The sequence below is a fragment of the Salmo salar genome, chromosome 22 (assembly GCF_965601325.2).
Source record: "Salmo salar chromosome 22, fSalSal1, whole genome shotgun sequence".
Lineage (NCBI taxonomy): Eukaryota > Metazoa > Chordata > Actinopteri > Salmoniformes > Salmonidae > Salmo > Salmo salar.
The window spans coordinates 61,955,558-61,975,000 of NC_138312.1; the positions used below are offsets into that span (position 1 = coordinate 61,955,558).

General features: G+C 46.8%; 2 protein-coding genes across 3 annotated transcripts in view; one reads left to right on the plus strand and one right to left on the minus strand.

Moving 5' to 3' along the window:
• Positions 1-329, minus strand: part of cenpp (centromere protein P) — a 191,083-nt gene extending 190,754 nt beyond the window's left edge. The window contains exon 1 of the mRNA XM_014168394.3: positions 33-329. Coding sequence (XP_014023869.3) covers positions 33-301 — 269 coding nt within the window. The 5' untranslated portion in view covers positions 302-329. The remainder of the gene's footprint in view (positions 1-32) is intronic.
• On the plus strand, positions 281-17,957 carry nol8 (nucleolar protein 8). 2 transcript variants are annotated; one of them, XM_014168382.3, is made up of 18 exons: positions 281-398; positions 1,112-1,259; positions 2,275-2,337; positions 2,447-2,525; positions 2,843-2,993; positions 3,275-3,343; positions 5,653-7,479; positions 7,910-8,050; positions 11,391-11,573; positions 11,816-11,944; positions 13,163-13,253; positions 13,419-13,560; positions 13,888-13,971; positions 14,960-15,264; positions 16,145-16,277; positions 16,752-16,813; positions 16,967-17,049; positions 17,302-17,957. In XM_014168382.3, the coding sequence occupies exons 2-18, from the start codon at positions 1,139-1,141 to the stop codon at positions 17,359-17,361; spliced, it is 3,723 nt and encodes a 1,240-aa protein (XP_014023857.3). In that variant the 5' UTR covers positions 281-398; positions 1,112-1,138; the 3' UTR covers positions 17,362-17,957. The 2 variants fall into 2 exon arrangements, with proteins under 2 accessions (XP_014023857.3, XP_014023858.3); XM_014168383.3 differs by having other exon boundaries at positions 379-509.
• Positions 17,958-19,443: the final 1,486 nt, after the last annotated feature.

Sequence of the window (19,443 nt, forward strand, 5' to 3'; positions counted from 1 at the left end):
CTCAGATTTAAGACAATGTGGATCTAATTTACCTGCCAGACTCCTGTGAAATCCACGTGGAATAAAGTCGTGTGTTCAAAAATAAACCTTTCGCGCTGTTTCTGTCTTCCGGAATAACTATCTGTGACGGATAAATGAACGGAGGTACATTACATCTCAGAAAATCATAACGTTTTGTCAACTCAACAAACATTAGTAATACCAAGATAGCGACGTTAAATGATGTGATACTTGTGTGATAAGGATTTTTGTAGTTATTTTTTAGAAAGCCAACGTCCTCGACATTACAACCCGGAACCATCAAACCCCGGAACTAAAACACACGTGTTCACAAAAATGTAGCCGGAATCTTCTCGTGTACCACCGATCTGGGATGCGTGTGAATTTCCAACGCCGAGGTAAACACTTTTATGATTATATGTTCATTTCGGATCGATTAACACATTTAATCTGTTACTTTACACACTTGGATTTCTGCCGGAATGTGTTCAACTTGTCCAGTCAGAAAGGTATTTATGTCAACGCGGACTGTTTGTGGTGTTGATATAAAACGGATTAAAGTTCACGGTAAAGGAAGTTTCTGAACTAAACGGCGTGGAGCAGATACCATGCTTTCTGGAATCTAACTCCAGATTACATCGTTATGCCCAAGGTCAATACTTCAACAACAAATATATATTAAAATGCTCACCTTGTAACTAATTTGTCTTCTGTAGTTGCTTGTTAATCAAATACGACCTACCGACTGTTTCCTTGGTGAGATTCAATCGGTGGTTGTATTTGATTAATAAACGTTTGAGAAAGTATGGATTTCAGCAAAACAAAATAAAAAGGCACGCAGCTACAGAGGACAGACATATGTGGGAGTTTAGTCATTTTATATTTTACGTGTTGACCTTGAGCACATTAATGTAGTCGGATCTACAGTCCACAAAGTCTGGTCTCGGTTCCACGCCGTTTAGTTTTATGATGGACTAAACCAACTTTAAGATATTTGGGTTTAGTCCGCTTGAGTTGATGGTGCAATCGGTCCTGCACCCATCTTCAGCCATGCAGGACTATACTTAGTTAATCTAGCTGATAAGTTTTACCTTTTTGTTCTCTTTGTCAGATCTGACAACCTGAGGAATTGGTCACCATGAAACGTCTATATATCGGTGGCCTGAGCCACACCATCACTCAAAAGGATCTGAAAGACAGATTTGGTAAATTTGGTGATGTTCAGGATGTGGAACTTAGGACCAGGAGCGACGATGAAGGTATGTAGACAACATCTTTTAGGATCAGATCAGTGATTATCATATCCCTGTTTAGCCCAATTATTAAACCTTTTTCATTAATTAATGAAATTAGTCTAATGGAAATCTATAGCAACAACTTTGTAGTTATGCCACGACCCCGTGGCAGTACCTGTTTTAGCAGCATGTACCCCGCGGTGGAAGGTATCCATAATCGATAAGACTGTTCTGATGGAAAGGTAACTTTCATCTCCGATCGGTACCCAAGAAAGTAATATATCCAATTGTTTGATGCTACCACCGCCCTCCAAATCATACACGGCGCTCAGGCTTCGTTCTACTGCTGCATGTTGCCCAAATGCCAGGCTGATTAGCTAGACAAACAGGTGTGAAACATAGACAGGTGTACGCGATACGAGAGACACAACGTGGAATCCATGTTTGGTTTGGACTTAGAAATGGGGTGGTAGCAGCATCCAAATCATTTCATTTCATTCTTTATTGAGCTCTGCAATGCAAACTATGCCCTTTTTCATCAGAACCGTCTACCAATTACGGATTCCAATGCGGGAAAACGAGCTTCTGAAATGGGAATGTGGCTGAGTACCAATCTCACCCACTTCTATGTAATACCCTGAAACGGAACATTACTGTTTAAGTAACTGCACGCACTGTTATAACTGTATACGTGACGGCGAGCTTCGTAGGGCTAATTCAGCCGTGCTGACTTTGTTACGTGACGGCGAGCTTCGTAGGGCTAATTCCCCCGTGCTGACATTGATACGTGACGGCGAGCTTCGTAGGGCTAATTCCCCCGTGCTGACATTGATACGTGACGGCGAGCTTCGTAGGGCTAATTCCCCCGTGCTGACATTGATACGTGACGGCGAGCTTCGTAGGGCTAATTCCCCCGTGCTGACATTGATACGTGACGGCGAGCTTCGTAGGGCTAATTCCCCCGTGCTGACATTGATTGTATTTCCACAGCAGTTTTACTGTCATTTGTAATGATGTGTTGTCTGTTCTTCTTCCACAGGAGTTCCTTATAAAACCTTTGGATATATCAATTTAGAAATTACTGATGCTGATTTTAAGAAATGTAGGTGTCTTTTTATTAAGTGCTCCACTCAAACATAATATACACATTCTGATACGTCAGATAATTCTGTTTCTAACTGTCTTTGTGTCCCTGTTTGTGTCCCTGTTAGGTATGACTGTGTTGAACAAGTCCAAATGGAAAGGTGGAACGATACAAATTGAACAGGCCAGAGAAACCTTCTTACAGAAGTAAGGGTATTCCTATTTGTGTTTCACTACAAACGGCTGTAGGCCTTGGGCATCTTCTGAACAAGTGTCGTCGTGATGTATCTACATCAGAAGTTGCCAACCGGCCTTCTGGAGCGCTACTACGTGTGCAGGCTTTTGCTCCAGCCCTGTTCTATAACACTTCATTTCAGCGAATCAAAGTCCTGAAGGGGAACGAAGACAAGGGCTGTAGGACCAAAGTCCTACAGGAGGGTAGCTCCTCAAAGAGGAGGGTTGGCTAACCCTTGTGTACACCGCGTAATTGAATTGATGTGCGTGTTGTTGTTTTCTACTACTAGATTAGCTCAGGAGCGTCATGAAGCTGCAGAGAAGATCCAGTCACCAGGCGTCAACCACAAAGTCAAACTAGTGGAGTCTATGAAGGAGGCAGGAGTGGAGAACTTCCATATGAAGGCAGCCGTTCCTGGGACAGAGATACCTGGGCACAAGGTGTGTGTGTGTGTGTGTGGGGATATATTTGCTTGTATTTTATTATTGTACTAGACTGGTGCCAGATCTAATTGTACTGACTGTGACAACTCCTATGGTCATTGTCATGTGGTGCGACAATGGTCATACAACACAAAGCAAAGCAATCTGAGACCAAGTTATTATTGTACTGTACCAGAGAATAGTGAGAATACGTGCAGCACTGAATGGCTGTTCTGTGGTCTTTTTTTTTTTAACATCCATGTTTTGTGTTATTTCAATATTACTGTTCTTTTTTCTAGGATTGGGTTGTGAGTAAATTTGGACGAGTCCTCCCAGTTCTTAATCTCAAGTGCCAAGGAAGGAACAAGATATCCTTTTCAAATTGGCCAAATTTCCCTTTTTATGGTTCCAATCTGGAGAGAGAAAAAAACCCGTAGTGAAAGTAGAAATCCTGTCTCGTTGCCTGGTCATCATTTAGTGATGGTGCTTGTTGTTATTTACAGATTCTTATCTTCTCTATAGTTGTCAATATAGTTCTAAACCGTGAGAATGCTATTCGTTGACTACAGCTCAGCGTTCAACACCATAGTGCCCTCAAAGCTCATCACTAAGCTAAGGATCCTGGGACTAAACACCTCCCTCTGCAACTGGATCCTGGACTTCCTGACGGGCCGCCCCCAGGTGGTGAGGGTAGGTAACAACACATCTGCCAAGCTTGATCCTCAACACTGGAGCTCCCCAGGGGTGCGTGCTCAGTCCCCTCCTGTACTCCCTGTTCACCTACGACTGCTTGGCAGCGCACGACTCCAACACCATTAAATTTGCCCTGAAGGTGTTAGGCCTGATCACAGACAACGATGAGACGGCCTACAGGGAGGAGGTCAGAGACCTGGCCGCGTGGTGCCAGGACAACAACCACTGCCTCAACGTGAGTGAGACAAAAGAGCTGATCGTAGACTATAGGAAATGGGGTCACTTTACCCCTACTACCTACATGTACATATTACCTCCACTAACCTGCACCCCCGCACATTGATTCAGTACCGATACCCCCTGTATATAGCCTCCACATTGATTCAGTACCGGTACCCCCTGTATATAGCCTCCACATTGACTCTGTACCGATACCCCCTGTATATAGCCTCCACATTGATTCAGTACCGGTACCCCCTGTATATAACCTCCACATTGACTCTGTACCAATACCACCTGTATATAGCCTCCACATTGACTCTGTACCGGTACCCCCCTGTATATAGCCTCCACATTGACTCTGTACCGGTACCCCCTGTATATAGCCTCCACATTGACTCTGTACCGGTACCCCCTGTATATAGCCTCCACATTGATTCAGTACCGGTACCCCCTGTATATAGCCTCCACATTGACTCTGTACCGGTACCCCCTGTATATAGTCTCCACATTGACTCTGTACTGGTACCCCCTGTATATAGCCTCCACATTGACTCTGTACCGGTACCCCCTGTATATAGCCTCCACATTGACTCTGTACCGGTACCCCCTGTATATAGCCTCCACATTGACTCTGTACCGGTACCCCCTGTATATAGCCTCCACATTGATTCAGTACCGGTACCCCCTGTATATAGCCTCCACATTGACTCTGTACCGGTACCCCCTGTATATAGCCTCCACATTGACTCTATACCGGTACCCCCTGTATATAGCCTCCACATTGATTCAGTACCGGTACCCCCTGTATATAGCCTCCACATTGATTCAGTACCGGTACCCCCTGTATATAGTCTCCACATTGATTCAGTACCGGTACCCCCTGTATATAGTCTCCACATTGACTCTGTACCGGTACCCCCTGTATATAGCCTCCACATTGACTCTGTACCGGTACCCCCTGTATATAGCCTCCACATTGATTCAGTACCGGTACCCCCTGTATATAGCCTCCACATTGATTCAGTACCGGTACCCCCTGTATATAGCCTCCACATTGATTCAGTACCGGTACCCCCTGTATATAGCCTCCACATTGATTCAGTACCGGTACCCCCTGTATATAGCCTCCACATTGATTCAGTACCGGTACCCCCCCTGTATATAGCCTCCACATTGATTCAGTACCGGTACCCCCTGTATATAGTCTCCACATTGACTCTGTATCGGTACCCCCCCTGTATATAGCCTCCACATTGACTCTGTACCGGTACCCCCTGTATATAGCCTCCACATTGACTCAGTACCGGTACCCCCTGTATATAGCCTCCACATTGATTCAGTACCGGTACCCCCTGTATATAGCCTCCACATTGATTCAGTACCGGTACCCCCTGTATATAGCCTCCACATTGATTCAGTACCGGTACCCCCTGTATATAGCCTCCACATTGATTCAGTACCGGTACCCCCTGTATATAGCCTCCACATTGACTCTGTACCGGTACCCCCTGTATATAGCCTCCACATTGATTCAGTACCGATACCCCCTGTATATAACCTTGTTTTTTGTATAACTTTTTTTTAGGAAGTATTTAAAAAAATATATAATTTCATCTGCGTGGTTGGTTAAGGTCTTGTAAGTAAGCATTTCACAGTAAGGTCTACCTACATCTGTTGTTTTTGGCGCATGTGACAAATTATTATATTTTTATTTGAATTGTCACAAAAACAGAATGTTAGTTCCCCTTGACTCCAGTATCACTTCATCAAGTATGATCCGTCGAAACACAGCCACAACATCAAGAAACTCGAGAGTTCATCATCTGAGGTTCCGGAACCGACGCCCGTGTCCCAACTAACGTGGCAAATATCAGGTGGCGACGACGACATCAGTAAGAAGAGAAGAGGAGAGTTCCCACCACAGAAAACACCAGCTGCTAAAAAGAAGAAAGACTGTCCGAACCTATTCGTTGCAAATGGACAGTCTAATAATGTGAAGTCTTGTGGTACCTCTGAGAAAGGTTCAACAGATAAGAAGTCTAACGGAGAAACCAGACTTCCAACTAAACCTAAACAGACACCGGCCTCTGTGTGTGTATTTGACAGTGGCGATGACTCGGATGGTGACATTAGGATGTCGGCACGGCGGAGTGCACCGGCGAACGGCCCAGTATTAGATGAGGACGAAGACAACCTGGAGGTTGTAGGCGATAACTACATACCCAGAACATTCCTTACCCAGCGGAAGACTAAAGATGTCTGCCAGATTCCAAGGGGGTCTTCTAGGAAGAACGAGGAGGATTATGACTCGGCTGATACTGATGAGATCCTCAACTCCAGGAAAACATCCAGCGGTACCAAGCGGGAACAACTGCCTGAGGTCAGTAAAACACAGGAGAAAACTGAGGTGAAGAAGCAAACCAACAACCTGGAACCAGACAGAACTAAAGCAAAAAAGGCTAACAAAATCCTCCCTGAAAAGGCTGTAAAGAAAGTCTTCCCTGTAATGAAAGTCCCTTCCCCAGAGAGTGATAGTGAGGATGAAGAGGGTGAAGAATCTAACTCTTCAAAAGCCAAAAGGACTTATAACGTCCTCCCTAAGAAAAAGGCTATTGAGAAATCCACAACCCCTTCACAATCTGATGATGATTCGGAAGAAGAGAGTGATTCTGACTCTTCAAAAGCCCGAAAGACCGTCAAGAAGGTTGTTTCTAAAAAGAAGACCCCTCCTTCAGAATTATCCTCTGACGATACATCTGAGGCTAGCGCCGATTCTGAATACGAAGCCCTGTTTTCTAACTGTCAGAGGTTAGAGTTTTCACTGGACGATCTGCAGCAGCTGGTTAGAGAATCTTTTTTAAAAGGCTTGGACCAGGACAGCGGCGACGACGACGACCCGGGATCTGATTCACAACAACCTGGACCAAATCGGGTGTCTGAGGTGCTAGGAATAGAACCCCAGGTTACTGCCTCTAAGGCTCCTGTACCGCTGGCTAAGACAGGAAATGGAAACACACCAGAGGAGATTCTGGCAGCCATCTTTGAAGAGGACAACAGCGACGAGGTGAGTGAGAAGAAGAAGAAGAAGAAGGGGAAGAAGAAGACGAACCCGTCAACATCTCTTCCTGCTTTCCAGGGGACCAAGGCTCTCTTAGCCACATCGTCACAAAGTGCCAGACAACACAGTCTAAAAAGACAAGTTGAGGAGGACGGTAAAACAGAGACGTCCTCTAAGAAACAGAAACGTGACAGATTAGTGTCTAAACCCAGTGCCTCAGGTGATGATGCCAAGACTGTGGCAGAACCCTCAGAAACTAAAGGCATAGCTCGTCCTCCTAGCAGCTCGGATAGTGGAGAGACGACCGAGGCACCAGCCCTCAAACAGAAAACTACTTCTAAAGCCAAGGCAGAGAGAACTGTTGAGCCAACAGCCCTCAAACAGAAAACTACTTCTAAAGCCAAGGCAGAGAAGAAGTCTGTCCCAGAGGCTAGCTCTACATCCAGCAGCGGTTCCTCCAGTCTGGGGTCAGAGGAAGATGTACCGAACGCCTCTAGGAGTGTACCCGCTAAAAAGACTCAGAAGGCTGAGGTATGTGCTCTCTCTGTTCTCTCTCTGTGCTCTCTCTCTGTCTCTCTCTCTCTCTCTGCTCTTTCTCTCTCTCTCTCTCTGTCTCTCTCTCTCTCTCGTCTCTGTCTCTCTCTCTCTCTCGTCTCTGTCTCTCTCTCTCGTCTCTCTCTCTGTCTCTCTCGTCTCTCTCTCTGCCCCTCTCTCGCTCTTTCTCTCTCGTCTCTCTCTCTCTCTCTCTCGCCTCTCTCTCTCTCTCTCTCTCCTCCTCGCTCCTCGTCTCTCTCTCTCTCTGTTCTCTCTCTCCTTCTGTGCGTTTCTCTCTCTGTTCTTTTATTGCCTTGTATTTGTTTTTAATCTCTTACGTCAGTAGCCTAACCTACCTGGCTAAATAAATAAATGCACTTTAAATAAAGTGTTGATGTGAATGTTAATGATGTATTAATTGTTGCAGGTGTCTAAGAAGCCCCAGAGTGCTGGTGGGGTTATAGATGCTCAGCAGCAGGACAACCAGAAACGTCTAGCTGCTCAGGAGCAGAGGCAGAAGGAGGTTGAACTACAGAAGAAACTCATCCAGGAGGCTCTGGCTAAACTGGTAAGTCACTGGTAGCATGTCACACAAAGTAGCAACGCCACAGTACAGTACAAGGCTCTTCTCCTGGTCAGAGCCACCAGTAAGGAGTGGTATCGCTGCTTATGTTCTCTGTTATGTTGTTATCTGGGGGGGGGGGGGGTATATATACCAGGGACATAGAGAGTTAACCCTTACCTGAACCATTCAGAGCCCTATCCCAGACCTGAACCATTCAGAGCCCTATCCCAGACCTGAACCATTCAGAGCCCTATCCCAGACCTGGACCCTTCAGAGCCCTATCCCAGACCTGAACCATTCAGGGCCCTATCCCAGACCTGAACCATTCAGAGCCCTATCCCAGACCTGGACCATTCAGAGCCCTATCCCAGACCTGAACCCTTCAGAGCCCTATCCCAGACCTGAACCCTTCAGAGCCCTATCCCACACCTGGACCCTTCAGAGCCCTATCCCAGACCTGAACCCTTCAGAGCCCTATCCCAGACCTGGACCCTTCAGAGCCCTATCCCACACCTGAACCCTTCAGAGCCCTATCCCACACCTGGACCCTTCAGAGCCCTATCCCACACCTGGACCCTTCAGAGCCCTATCCCACACCTGGACCCTTCAGAGCCCTATCCCACACCTGGACCCTTCAGAGCCCTATCCCAGACCTGGACCCTTCAGAGCCCTATCCCAGACCTGAACCCTTCAGAGCCCTATCCCAGACCTGGACCCTTCAGAGCCCTATCCCAGACCTGAACCCTTCAGAGCCCTATCCCAGACCTGAACCCTTCAGAGCCCTATCCCAGACCTGACCCTTCAGAGCCCTATCCCAGACCTGGACCCTTCAGAGCCCTATCCCAGACCTGAACCATTCAGAGCCCTATCCCAGACCTGGACCCTTCAGAGCCCTATCCCAGACCTGAGCCCTATCCCAGACCTGAGCCCTATCCCAGACCTGAACCATTCAGAGCCCTATCCCAGACCTGGACCCTTCAGAGCCCTATCCCAGACCTGAACCCTTCAGAGCCCTATCCCAGACCTGAACCCTTCAGAGCCCTATCCCAGACCTGAACCCTTCAGAGCCCTATCCCACACCTGAACCCTTCAGAGCCCTATCCCACACCTGGACCCTTCAGAGCCCTATCCCAGACCTGAGCCCTATCCCAGACCTGGACCCTTCAGAGCCCTATCCCAGACCTGAACCCTTCAGAGCCCTATCCCAGACCTGGACCCTTCAGAGCCCTATCCCAGACCTGAACCCTTCAGAGCCCTATCCCAGACCTGAACCCTTCAGAGCCCTATCCCAGACCTGGACCCTTCAGAGCCCTATCCCACACCTGGACCCTTCAGAGCCCTATCCCAGACCTGGACCCTTCAGAGCCCTATCCCACACCTGGACCCTTCAGAGCCCTATCCCAGACCTGAGCCCTATCCCAGACCTGGACCCTTCAGAGCCCTATCCCAGACCTGAACCCTTCAGAGCCCTATCCCAGACCTGGACCCTTCAGAGCCCTATCCCAGACCTGAACCCTTCAGAGCCCTATCCCAGACCTGAACCCTTCAGAGCCCTATCCCAGACCTGGACCCTTCAGAGCCCTATCCCAGACCTGAACCATTCAGAGCCCTATCCCACACCTGAACCATTCAGAGCCCTATCCCAGACCTGAGCCCTATCCCAGACCTGAACCATTCAGAGCCCTATCCCAGACCTGAGCCCTATCCCAGACCTGAACCCTTCAGAGCCCTATCCCAGACCTGAGCCCTATCCCAGACCTGAGCCCTATCCCAGACCTGAGCCCTATCCCAGACCTGAGCCCTATCCCAGACCTGAGCCCTTCAGAGCCCTATCCCAGACCTGAGCCCTTCAGAGCCCTATCCCAGACCTGGACCCTTCAGAGCCCTATCCCAGACCTGAGCCCTATCCCAGACCTGAGCCCTTCAGAGCCCTATCCCAGACCTGAGCCCTTCAGAGCCCTATCCCAGACCTGGACCCTTCAGAGCCCTATCCCAGACCTGAACCCTTCAGAGCCCTATCCCAGACCTGGACCATTCAGAGCCCTATCCCAGACCTGGACCCTTCAGAGCCCTATCCCAGACCTGAACCCTTCAGAGCCCTATCCCAGACCTGGACCCTTCAGAGCCCTATCCCAGACCTGGACCCTTCAGAGCCCTATCCCAGACCTGAACCCTTCAGAGCCCTATCCCAGACCTGAACCCTTCAGAGCCCTATCCCAGACCTGGACCCTTCAGAGCCCTATCCCAGACCTGGACCCTTCAGAGCCCTATCCCAGACCTGGACCCTTCAGAGCCCTATCCCAGACCTGGACCCTTCAGAGCCCTATCCCAGACCTGGACCCTTCAGAGCCCTATCCCAGACCTGGACCCTTCAGAGCCCTATCCCACACCTGGACCCTTCAGAGCCCTATCCCACACCTGGACCCTTCAGAGCCCTATCCCACACCTGGACCCTTCAGAGCCCTATCCCACACCTGGACCCTTCAGAGCCCTATCCCACACCTGGACCCTTCAGAGCCCTATCCCACACCTGGAGCCTTCAGAGCCCTATCCCAGACCTGGACCCTTCAGAGCCCTATCCCAGACCTGGACCCTTCAGAGCCCTATCCCAGACCTGGACCCTTCAGAGCCCTATCCCAGACCTGAACCCTATCCCAGACCTGAACCATTCAGAGCCCTATCCCAGACCTGCCCCAGACCCTTCCCAGACCGCCCTCACCTCCCAGACCTGAACCCTTCAGAGCCCTATCCCAGACCTGCCCAACCCTTCCCAGACCGCCCCCCTATCCCAGACCTGAACCCTTCAGAGCCCTATCCCAGACCTGAACCCTTCAGAGCCCTATCCCAGACCTGGACCCTTCAGAGCCCTATCCCAGACCTGGACCCTTCAGAGCCCTATCCCAGACCTGGACCCTTCAGAGCCCTATCCCAGACCTGAACCATTCAGAGCCCTATCCCAGACCTGGACCCTTCAGAGCCCTATCCCAGACCTGAACCCTTCAGAGCCCTATCCCAGACCTGAGCCCTATCCCAGACCTGAGCCCTATCCCAGACCTGGACCCTTCAGAGCCCTATCCCACACCTGGACCCTTACCTTCTAAATTTTACGTTTGGCGAATGCGGGTGAACGTCTAATCCTGCATTGAGACTGTTTCGAGCCTGTTGAATATTACACCAACTCAGCAAGTCTAATGTGGGATATTTATAATTGACACATTGTTTTATTTGTTAATGTCTTGATTGTTGGTTCTTAACTCTACTACATAGCAATGTAAATACTTCAACAAAATAAGAAAATGATTTTGTCAGAATATCCTCACCCATTTCATGGTGTTTTGGTCAGGATTCAGCTGCTAATGGGAAACACCACATCAAGTTCAGCTCTGATGAGGAAGATGAGGAAGAACAGACTTCCCCTATACCTCCCAACCCTAAGAAGACACTGTTCCAGGACAGCCAGTCGGATGAGGAAGACTCTAGCGATGAAGTATCACCAGCTAGAGGAAAACCGGGCCTTAAAGACAAGGTAATTCGGTTTTGGCCTTGTTACAACCATAAACTGTATGAAAGTCATTGGACCGCGGAGAAATAATACGCGGTAACCTGAGCTTTGAATGGATTACTCTTACGACCGTGTGAAGAAATGTTTTTAGCGAAAGGTTACATCTTATTCACCATACTAAACGCATGATTGGTAGCATGGTCTGGTAATCTGAGATCAGCCTGTATGGTTGTTTCACATGTACATTTAGCTGTTACCTGTTCCAGGCATCTGAGAAGCTGGCGGGCGGCAACCTGTTTGACGACGACGATGATGATGATGATGAGGAGGAGAAGAAGAGGGATGGGGACAGGTTCCAGATTAAACCTCAGTTTGAAGGAAAAGCTGGAGCGAAGGTGAGCTGGTATTACACAACAGTTGACTCGCTGACTATTGACATTAGACACGTTTCAGGCTGTTGACATTAGGCTGACATTAGACTGACATTAGACTGACATTAGACACGTTTCAGGCTGTTGACATTAGGCTGACATTAGACTGACATTAGACGCGTTTCAGGCTGTTGACATTAGTCGGTGCCTACGTCTGAAATGACACCCTGTTCTCATTGTTGTTACGTCGGCTATTTACGTTTTTTGTCATTTACCAGATGCTCTTATCCAGAGAGATTTACATTATTTTTACTTGTTGTATTTTTGGGGGAGGGACCGTCTGGCTAACTGTTGACGTTCTACTGTTGACGTTCTCTACTGTTGACGTTCTCTACTGTTGACGTTCTACTGTTGACGTTCTAACTGTTGACGTTCTAACTGTTGACGTTCTAACTGTTGACGTTCTACTGTTGACGTTCTACTGTTGACGTTCTACTGTTGACGTTCTACTGTTGACGTTCTACTGTTGACCTTCTCTACTGTTGACGTTCTCTACTGTTGACGTTCTACTGTTGACGTTCTCTACTGTTGACGTTCTACTGTTGACGTTTTACTGTTGACGTTCTACTGTTGACGTTCTACTGTTGACCTTCTCTACTGTTGACCTTCTCTACTGTTGACGTTCTACTGTTGACGTTCTACTGTTGACGTTCTACTGTTGACCTTCTCTACTGTTGACCTTCTCTACTGTTGACCTTCTCTACTGTTGACCTTCTCTACTGTTGACGTTCTCTACTGTTGACGTTCTCTACTGTTGACCTTCTCTACTGTTGACCTTCTCTACTGTTGACGTTCTCTACTGTTGACGTTCTCTACTGTTGACGTTCTACTGTTGACCTTCTCTACTGTTGACGTTCTCTACTGTTGACGTTCTCTACTGTTGACGTTCTCTACTGTTGACGTTCTCTACTGTTGACGTTCTCTACTGTTGACGTTCTCTACTGTTGACGTTCTCTACTGTTGCCAAAGAAGAAAAAAGTACAACTGTAAGTCTCTCTGGATAAGAGCGTCTGATCTGTTAAGAAAATGTAAATAGCCGACGTAACAACGAAGAGAATATGGTAATTTAGAATCTTCCAGAACTGTTAGCAAACAGCATATATCAGATCTATCTATATATATATTTTTATTTACTACCTAATTATCTTTCCTTACAAACTGTTTTATTCTAAATGTTTGTAGCTCATGCAACTGCAGTCGAGGTTTGGAACAGATGAGCGTTTCCAGATGGACCACAGGTTTATTGACAGTGATGAAGATGAAGATGAACCAGGTGAGGCAGATCGACTGTCCTATTGGCGCTGTCTGTCTCTCTCTCTGTCTGTCTGTCTGTCTGTCTGTCTCTCTGTCTCTCTTTCTCTCTTTCTCTCTTTCTCTCTTTCTCTGCTTTTATGGTTTTATGGTTTTGATTTGTTTACTCATTTTATTTCCTTGACAGAGGAAGAGTTGTCTCAGCCGGAGAGAGAGTGTGAGCTGGAAGAGGAGAAGAAGAAAAGTCTAGACATCTTAAATAATCTCCTCAACATCAACGTACGACCCTCTGACCCTAATAAACCTACAGCCAAGGGCAAGACGTTCAGGTCAGTCAGAACTCACTGGAGTTCATGTCACTATCTTAGAACGGTGTCTGAAATGGTACCCTGTTCCCTATGTAGGGTTCTAGTGCACTATGGGGCCCCTGATCAACAGTAGGGCACTATATAGGGAATAGAATGCCATTTCAGACACAGGTTGCATAACACTCTAACCTCGACACCCTGAGGCGTGTCTGCCAGTCTAATGTTGTCAGATTACTGTATGAGGGCATGATGGCTCTGATACAAGTCAAATATTCTTGTTCCTCATTTCTGATATTTTGTTTTTTCACAGCATGTTTAATGTTGTGACGCTTTTTTCTGTTGTTGCAGAGATATCTCAGCGTTGCAGTATGACCCGACCAAAGAGGAGCACGCTGCTTTTGAAACCAAGAATGTCGAGCCCAAGAAAGACAGGTATCTGCTTCATAAGAACAAAAAAAAGCCCGTTGTCATAGTAACAAAAGGAAAAATCAGGAAATCTAATTTGATTTGTAGTTCTGGACCAGCTCTTATGCATTTTCTTTTTAAATTAAGTCAAACGTTTTCATGACAAAAGTTCCCTATATGTACAAACAAGGATTCCTTGAACAAATTAGCCCCGCCTTCTACACGCAAAGCAAAGTAGCCCCGCCTTCTACACGCAAAGCAAAGTAGCCCCGCCTTCTACACGCAAAGCAAAGTAGCCCCGCCTTCTACACGCAAAGCAAAGTAGCCCCGCCTTCTACACGTAAAGTAATGATGGATGAAAAGAACACTGTTTCTCCTCTGTCTGTACAGTAGGGAAAGTCACTGTTATTATCACAGTCTGCCTTTTAACGTCATCCTTCTACAACCTAAATCATGTAGGGTACAGGGGGCCTCCTGAGTGGCGCAGCGGTCTAAGACACTGCATCGCAGTGCTAGAGGCGTCACTACAGACCCGGGTTCGATCCCAGTCTGTGTCGCAGCCGGCCGCGACTTGGAGACCCATGAGGTGGCGCACAATTGGCCCAGCGTCGTCCGGGTTAGGGGAGGGTTGCTGGCCGGCCGGACGGCCGGGATGTCCTTGTCCCATCGCGCAGTAGCGACTCCTGTGGCGGGCCGGGCGCAGTGCACGCTAACGCGGTAGCCAGGTGTACGGAGTTTCCCCCGACACATTGGTGCAGCTGGCTTCCGGGGTTAAGCGAAGCAGTGCGTCAAGAAGCAGCGCGGCTTGGTTGGGGTCGTGTTTCAGAGGACGCACGGCTCTCGACCTTTGTCTCTCCTCTCTCTCTCTCTCTCTCTCGAGTCCGTACGGTAGTTGCAGTGATGAGACAAGACTGTAACTACCAATTTTAGATATCATAAAAACAAAGAGTAGGTGCAGCGTTGAGGTGAGGTACATGTTTTACTAAGTTGTTCTTGTCCCATGTGTTAATAACAGTAAACTGGCTAGGAAGAAGAAGCGGGAGGAGGCTGAGAAGCTGCCCGAGGTCTCAAGGGCCATGTATTACGACGTCTCCATGGATCTGAAGGAGGTGTTTGGAACCTCCAAGGAGGAGCAAACGGAGGAGGAGAAGGAGAAGAATGTGGCCTGGGATAAAGAAGAGGAAGAGACCAGTCAGGCGACGGCAGTTGATCCAGTAATGGTGTCATCTCACCTGTCAACCAATGAGGGAGAGGCATCGTCAGGCTTCAAGTTCTCATTCTTTGGGGGTGACACGGCAGCCGAAACAAACACTGAAAAAGGTAATGGACTGTACTTGCGTTGTCTGTTTTTACGTTTTCTTTTAATGCAACCAGCTGTCTTTGCTCTTAACGGTCAAGTCTTGGCGTTCTGTAAACGGTATCTTACCGGTCAAGTCTTGGCGTTCTGTAAACGGTATCTTACCGGTCAAGTCTTGGCGTTCTGTAAACGGTATCTTACCGGTCAAGTCTTGGCGTTCTGTAAACGGTATCTTACCGGTCAAGTCTTGGCGTTCTGTAAACGGTATCTTACCGGTCAAGTCTTGGCGTTCTGTAAACGGTATCTTACCGGTCAAGTCTTGGCGTTCTGTAAACGGCATCTTGCCGGTCAAGTCTTGGCGTTCTGTAAACGGCATCTTGCCGGTCAAGTCTTGGCGTTCTGTAAACGGCATCTTGCCGGTCAAGTCTTGGCGTTCTGTAAACGGCATCTTACCGGTCAAGTCTTGGTGTTCTGTAAACGGCATCTTACCGGTCAAGTCTTGGCGTTCTGTAAACGGTATCTTACCGGTCAAGTCTTGGCGTTCTGTAAACGGCATCTTACCGGTCAAGTCTTGGCGTTCTGTAAACGGCATCTTCCTCTGTTCAAACTCACTACACAGGACAAGTAGTTTTTATGACCATGTGACCATTACTGGTTTTCTACTGGTCTGACCCCCCCTGGGTTTTCGTCTGGTCTGAACCCCCCCCCCCCCCCCTGGGTTTTCGTCTTGTCTGAACCCCCCCCCCCCCCGGGTTTTCCTCTGGTCTGATCCCCCCCCCCCCTGGGTTTTCGTCTGGTCTGACCCCCATAGCCCCACACCTGCCAGTTGTCAGTACACACAGCAGCGGCGTGATCTTTGACGTCAAGTTTAGTGTCTATATCTGTCTGGTTGTCCCTCTCCAGAGGAGTACCATATCGAGACGCTCAAGGGGGCCAAGGTGTCATGGCAGGTGGACCCTCGTTTCCAGGACAGCAGTGATGAAGAGGAGCAGGAGGAGGAAGAGGAGGAACAGATTGACACCACTACACCCACAGAGTAATAATACCTTATAGCCACTTGTCTTTTTATTAACTACTTACAGCTTCAGAGTAACATCAATCAATCATCAAGTAATACGTCCCTGTTTGCCTGTATCGATACAGTCGGGGCCCTGTTTGCCTGTATCGATACAGTTGGGGCCCTGTTTGCCTGTATCGATACAGTTGGGGCCCTGTTTGCCTGTATCGATACAGTTGGGGCCCTGTTTGCCTGTATCGATACAGTTGGGGCCCTGTTTGCCTGTATCGATACAGTTGGGGCCCTGTTTGCCTGTATCGATACAGTTGGGGCCCTGTTTGCCTGTATCGATACAGTTACAAGGTAAATACATCATGGTCATTGATAGAAAATAATATTGTTATTTAGTCAACCTGGGACGTTCTGGATATTGATTATGATGATATTAGATGGGTTGCTTTGACAGTGCTGTCAGTCTATTGATTTTGTTAACTGTTTGTTTCTGTTGATTAGAGAGCCGTTGGCGTCAAAGAAAGCTTTCTTCTTTTTCCAGCTCGACGATAAACGGTTAAAAGGTAACGTTAGGCCTTTTTCAACAGCCACAACACACTTTGCTAAGGGAACTTTGTTTTACATTTTCAACATAAAAAAAATAAATAATGTTTTTAAAGTATAAAACATATAAACACATTATCAACATGACACACCTTTTTGTTTTGTCCAATCAGAGGGGCCTAAAGCGTTCTGCAGGTCATCCAAGCTGGAGGACCAAAGAGAGGAGTGGGAGGAGAAGAGGACAGGGCTCAAAGAGGTCAGGCCCTGTCTGTCTGTCTGTCTGTCTGTCTGTCTGTCTGTCTGTCTGTCTGTCTGTCTGACACTTTAATGGACTTAACTATTCTACACTTGCTTTTAGATAATGATTGCTTATAGTAGTCTGTCAAATTACATGAAATAAGATTTTCACTATAACTAAAATGATTCCTTTGTAAAATGATTGTCAGTAAAGCAAAAAAAGTAGTTATGTATGTATATGTTTTTCTGCTGGGTTTTTTTTCCCCTCCAGGAGTACCGTAAGAAACACAAGGACGCGAGAAGGAAGCTGAAAACCTCCCAAAGAAACTGACACACAAGAATCCACAAGACATTGAGAGGACATTTTGTTTGACGCCATCTTACCCGACTGAGATATGCCTAACAACCATGGTAGTCAAGACTTCTCTTCAGACCATTTCAAATAATGTTTTGACTTTAGAGATGTTACTTTTTTATTAATGTTAAATTCTAAGCTCCAACTGCAATCCTGTTACCAGCAAAGTTTGTTTATCAAAAAGAAACATGGCCGTTTACCAATAAAACCTCCTTCATTTTCCGCCACCAGGGGACAGGACTGTGTTGTTTTAACTCAGACGGGGTTGTTGACTTCCTTGAGGTGGTGAGGGAGACTGAAGTTGTCCCTAGATGTTGGTCTCGGGTCATTTTTTTGTTGTTGCATTTTCCCCGACTTTAATTGTTAACGTTAGGATTGGGGAAGGGGAAGCTGATCTGTACCTAGGGGAAACTTCACTCCCTGGAGTGAGGGTGACTGCTGTCCACATCTAGATCCAACTCCATTTAAAACACATAATGATGTGAATCTGATCTGTACTACAGAATTGCATGGTTGTAATTTGATTTATGTCTCTTTTCTATGGAGAATTAAAAACCCAGAATATCTTTCAATTGTGAGTTTTTATTTTTTTATTTAAGCCATTTGGATCACTGGGTGGAGAAAGGACTTTGTTATTTTGAGATTTTCCACGAACAATTTTAGTGGGTAGTGTGTTTTCTCAATTATCTTTACTAATAAGTGAACAGTGACTACAGAGTACAGCCCTTAATGTTTTGGACACTCAGTGTATATATCAATTACACCTTTATTGGAGTCTCAATGGCTATATCTAAGTTGCACCTTTATTGGCGGCACCAGTGGCTATATCTAAGTTACACCTTTATTGGCGTCTCAATGGCTATATCTAAGTTACACCTTTTATTGGCATCTCAATGGCTATATCTAAGTTACACCTTTATTGGCGTCTCAATGGCTATATCTAAGTTACACCTTTATTGGCGTCTCAATGGCTATATCTAAGTTACACCTTTATTGGCGTCTCAATGGCTATATCTAAGTTACACCTTTATTGGCGTCTCAATGGCTATATCTAAGTTACACCTTTATTGGCGTCTCAATGGCTATATCTAAATTACACCTTTATTGGCGTCTCAATGGCTATATCTAAATTACACCTTTATTGGCGTCTCAATGGCTATATCTAAGTTACACCTTTATTGGCGGCACCAGTGGTCACTGAATGGTGTGATGAGCGTGTAAAACCATGTAAACCATATACCCACGGTGGTCGTCTCAGTCACCAGATCACAACCCTATTGAACACTTACGGGAGATTCTGGAGCGGCGCCTGAGACAGCGGTTTCCACCACCGTCAACAAAAACACCAAACGATGGAATTTCTGGTGGAAGAATGGTATCACATCCCTCCAATAGGAGTTCCAGACTTTTCTAGAATCGAGGCTATGCCAAGATGCACTGAAGCTGTCCTGGCAGCGTGTGGTGGCCCAACATCCTATTAAGACACTATGTTGGTGTTTTTTTTTGTATTTTTGCAGTTAACTATCTTATTCCACCTGTACCGTTTGCTGTCAACGTGTCTCTCAGAGCCTTATCAGTCTTCTGTGTTACTTTCCATCACACACAGCCTTCAGAAACAGTTACAGGTGAAGTCAGAAGTTTCCATACACCTTTAGCCAAATACATTTAAAAACTCAGTTTACTCACAATTCCTGACATGTAATCCTAGTAAAAATTCCCTGTCTTAGGTCAGTTAGGATCACCACTTTATTTTAAGAATGTGAAATGTCAGAATAATAGTAGAGAGAGTGATCTATTTCAGCTTTTATTTCTTCACATTCCCAGTGGGTCATAAGTTTACATACACTCAATTAGTATTTGGTAGCATTGCCTTTAAATTGTTTAACTTGGGTTAAATGTTTCAGGTAGCCTTCCACAAGCTTCCCACTACAAGTTGGGTGAATTTTGGCCCATTCCTCCTGACAGAGCTGGTGTTACTGAGTCAGGTTTGTAGGCCTCCTTGCTCGCAAGCGCATTTTCAGTTCTGCCCACAGATTTTCTATTGGATTGAGGTCAGGG

Coding starts and splice junctions, on each gene's coding strand:
- nol8 (XM_014168382.3), top strand. CDS start 1,139: ATGAAACGTCTATATATCGGTGGCCTGAGCCACACCATCACTCAAAAG. Junction 1,260..2,274: donor GACCAGGAGCGACGATGAAG/GTATGTAGACAA, acceptor CTTCTTCCACAG/GAGTTCCTTATAAAACCTTT. Junction 13,972..14,959: donor GTCGAGCCCAAGAAAGACAG/GTATCTGCTTCA, acceptor TGTTAATAACAG/TAAACTGGCTAGGAAGAAGA.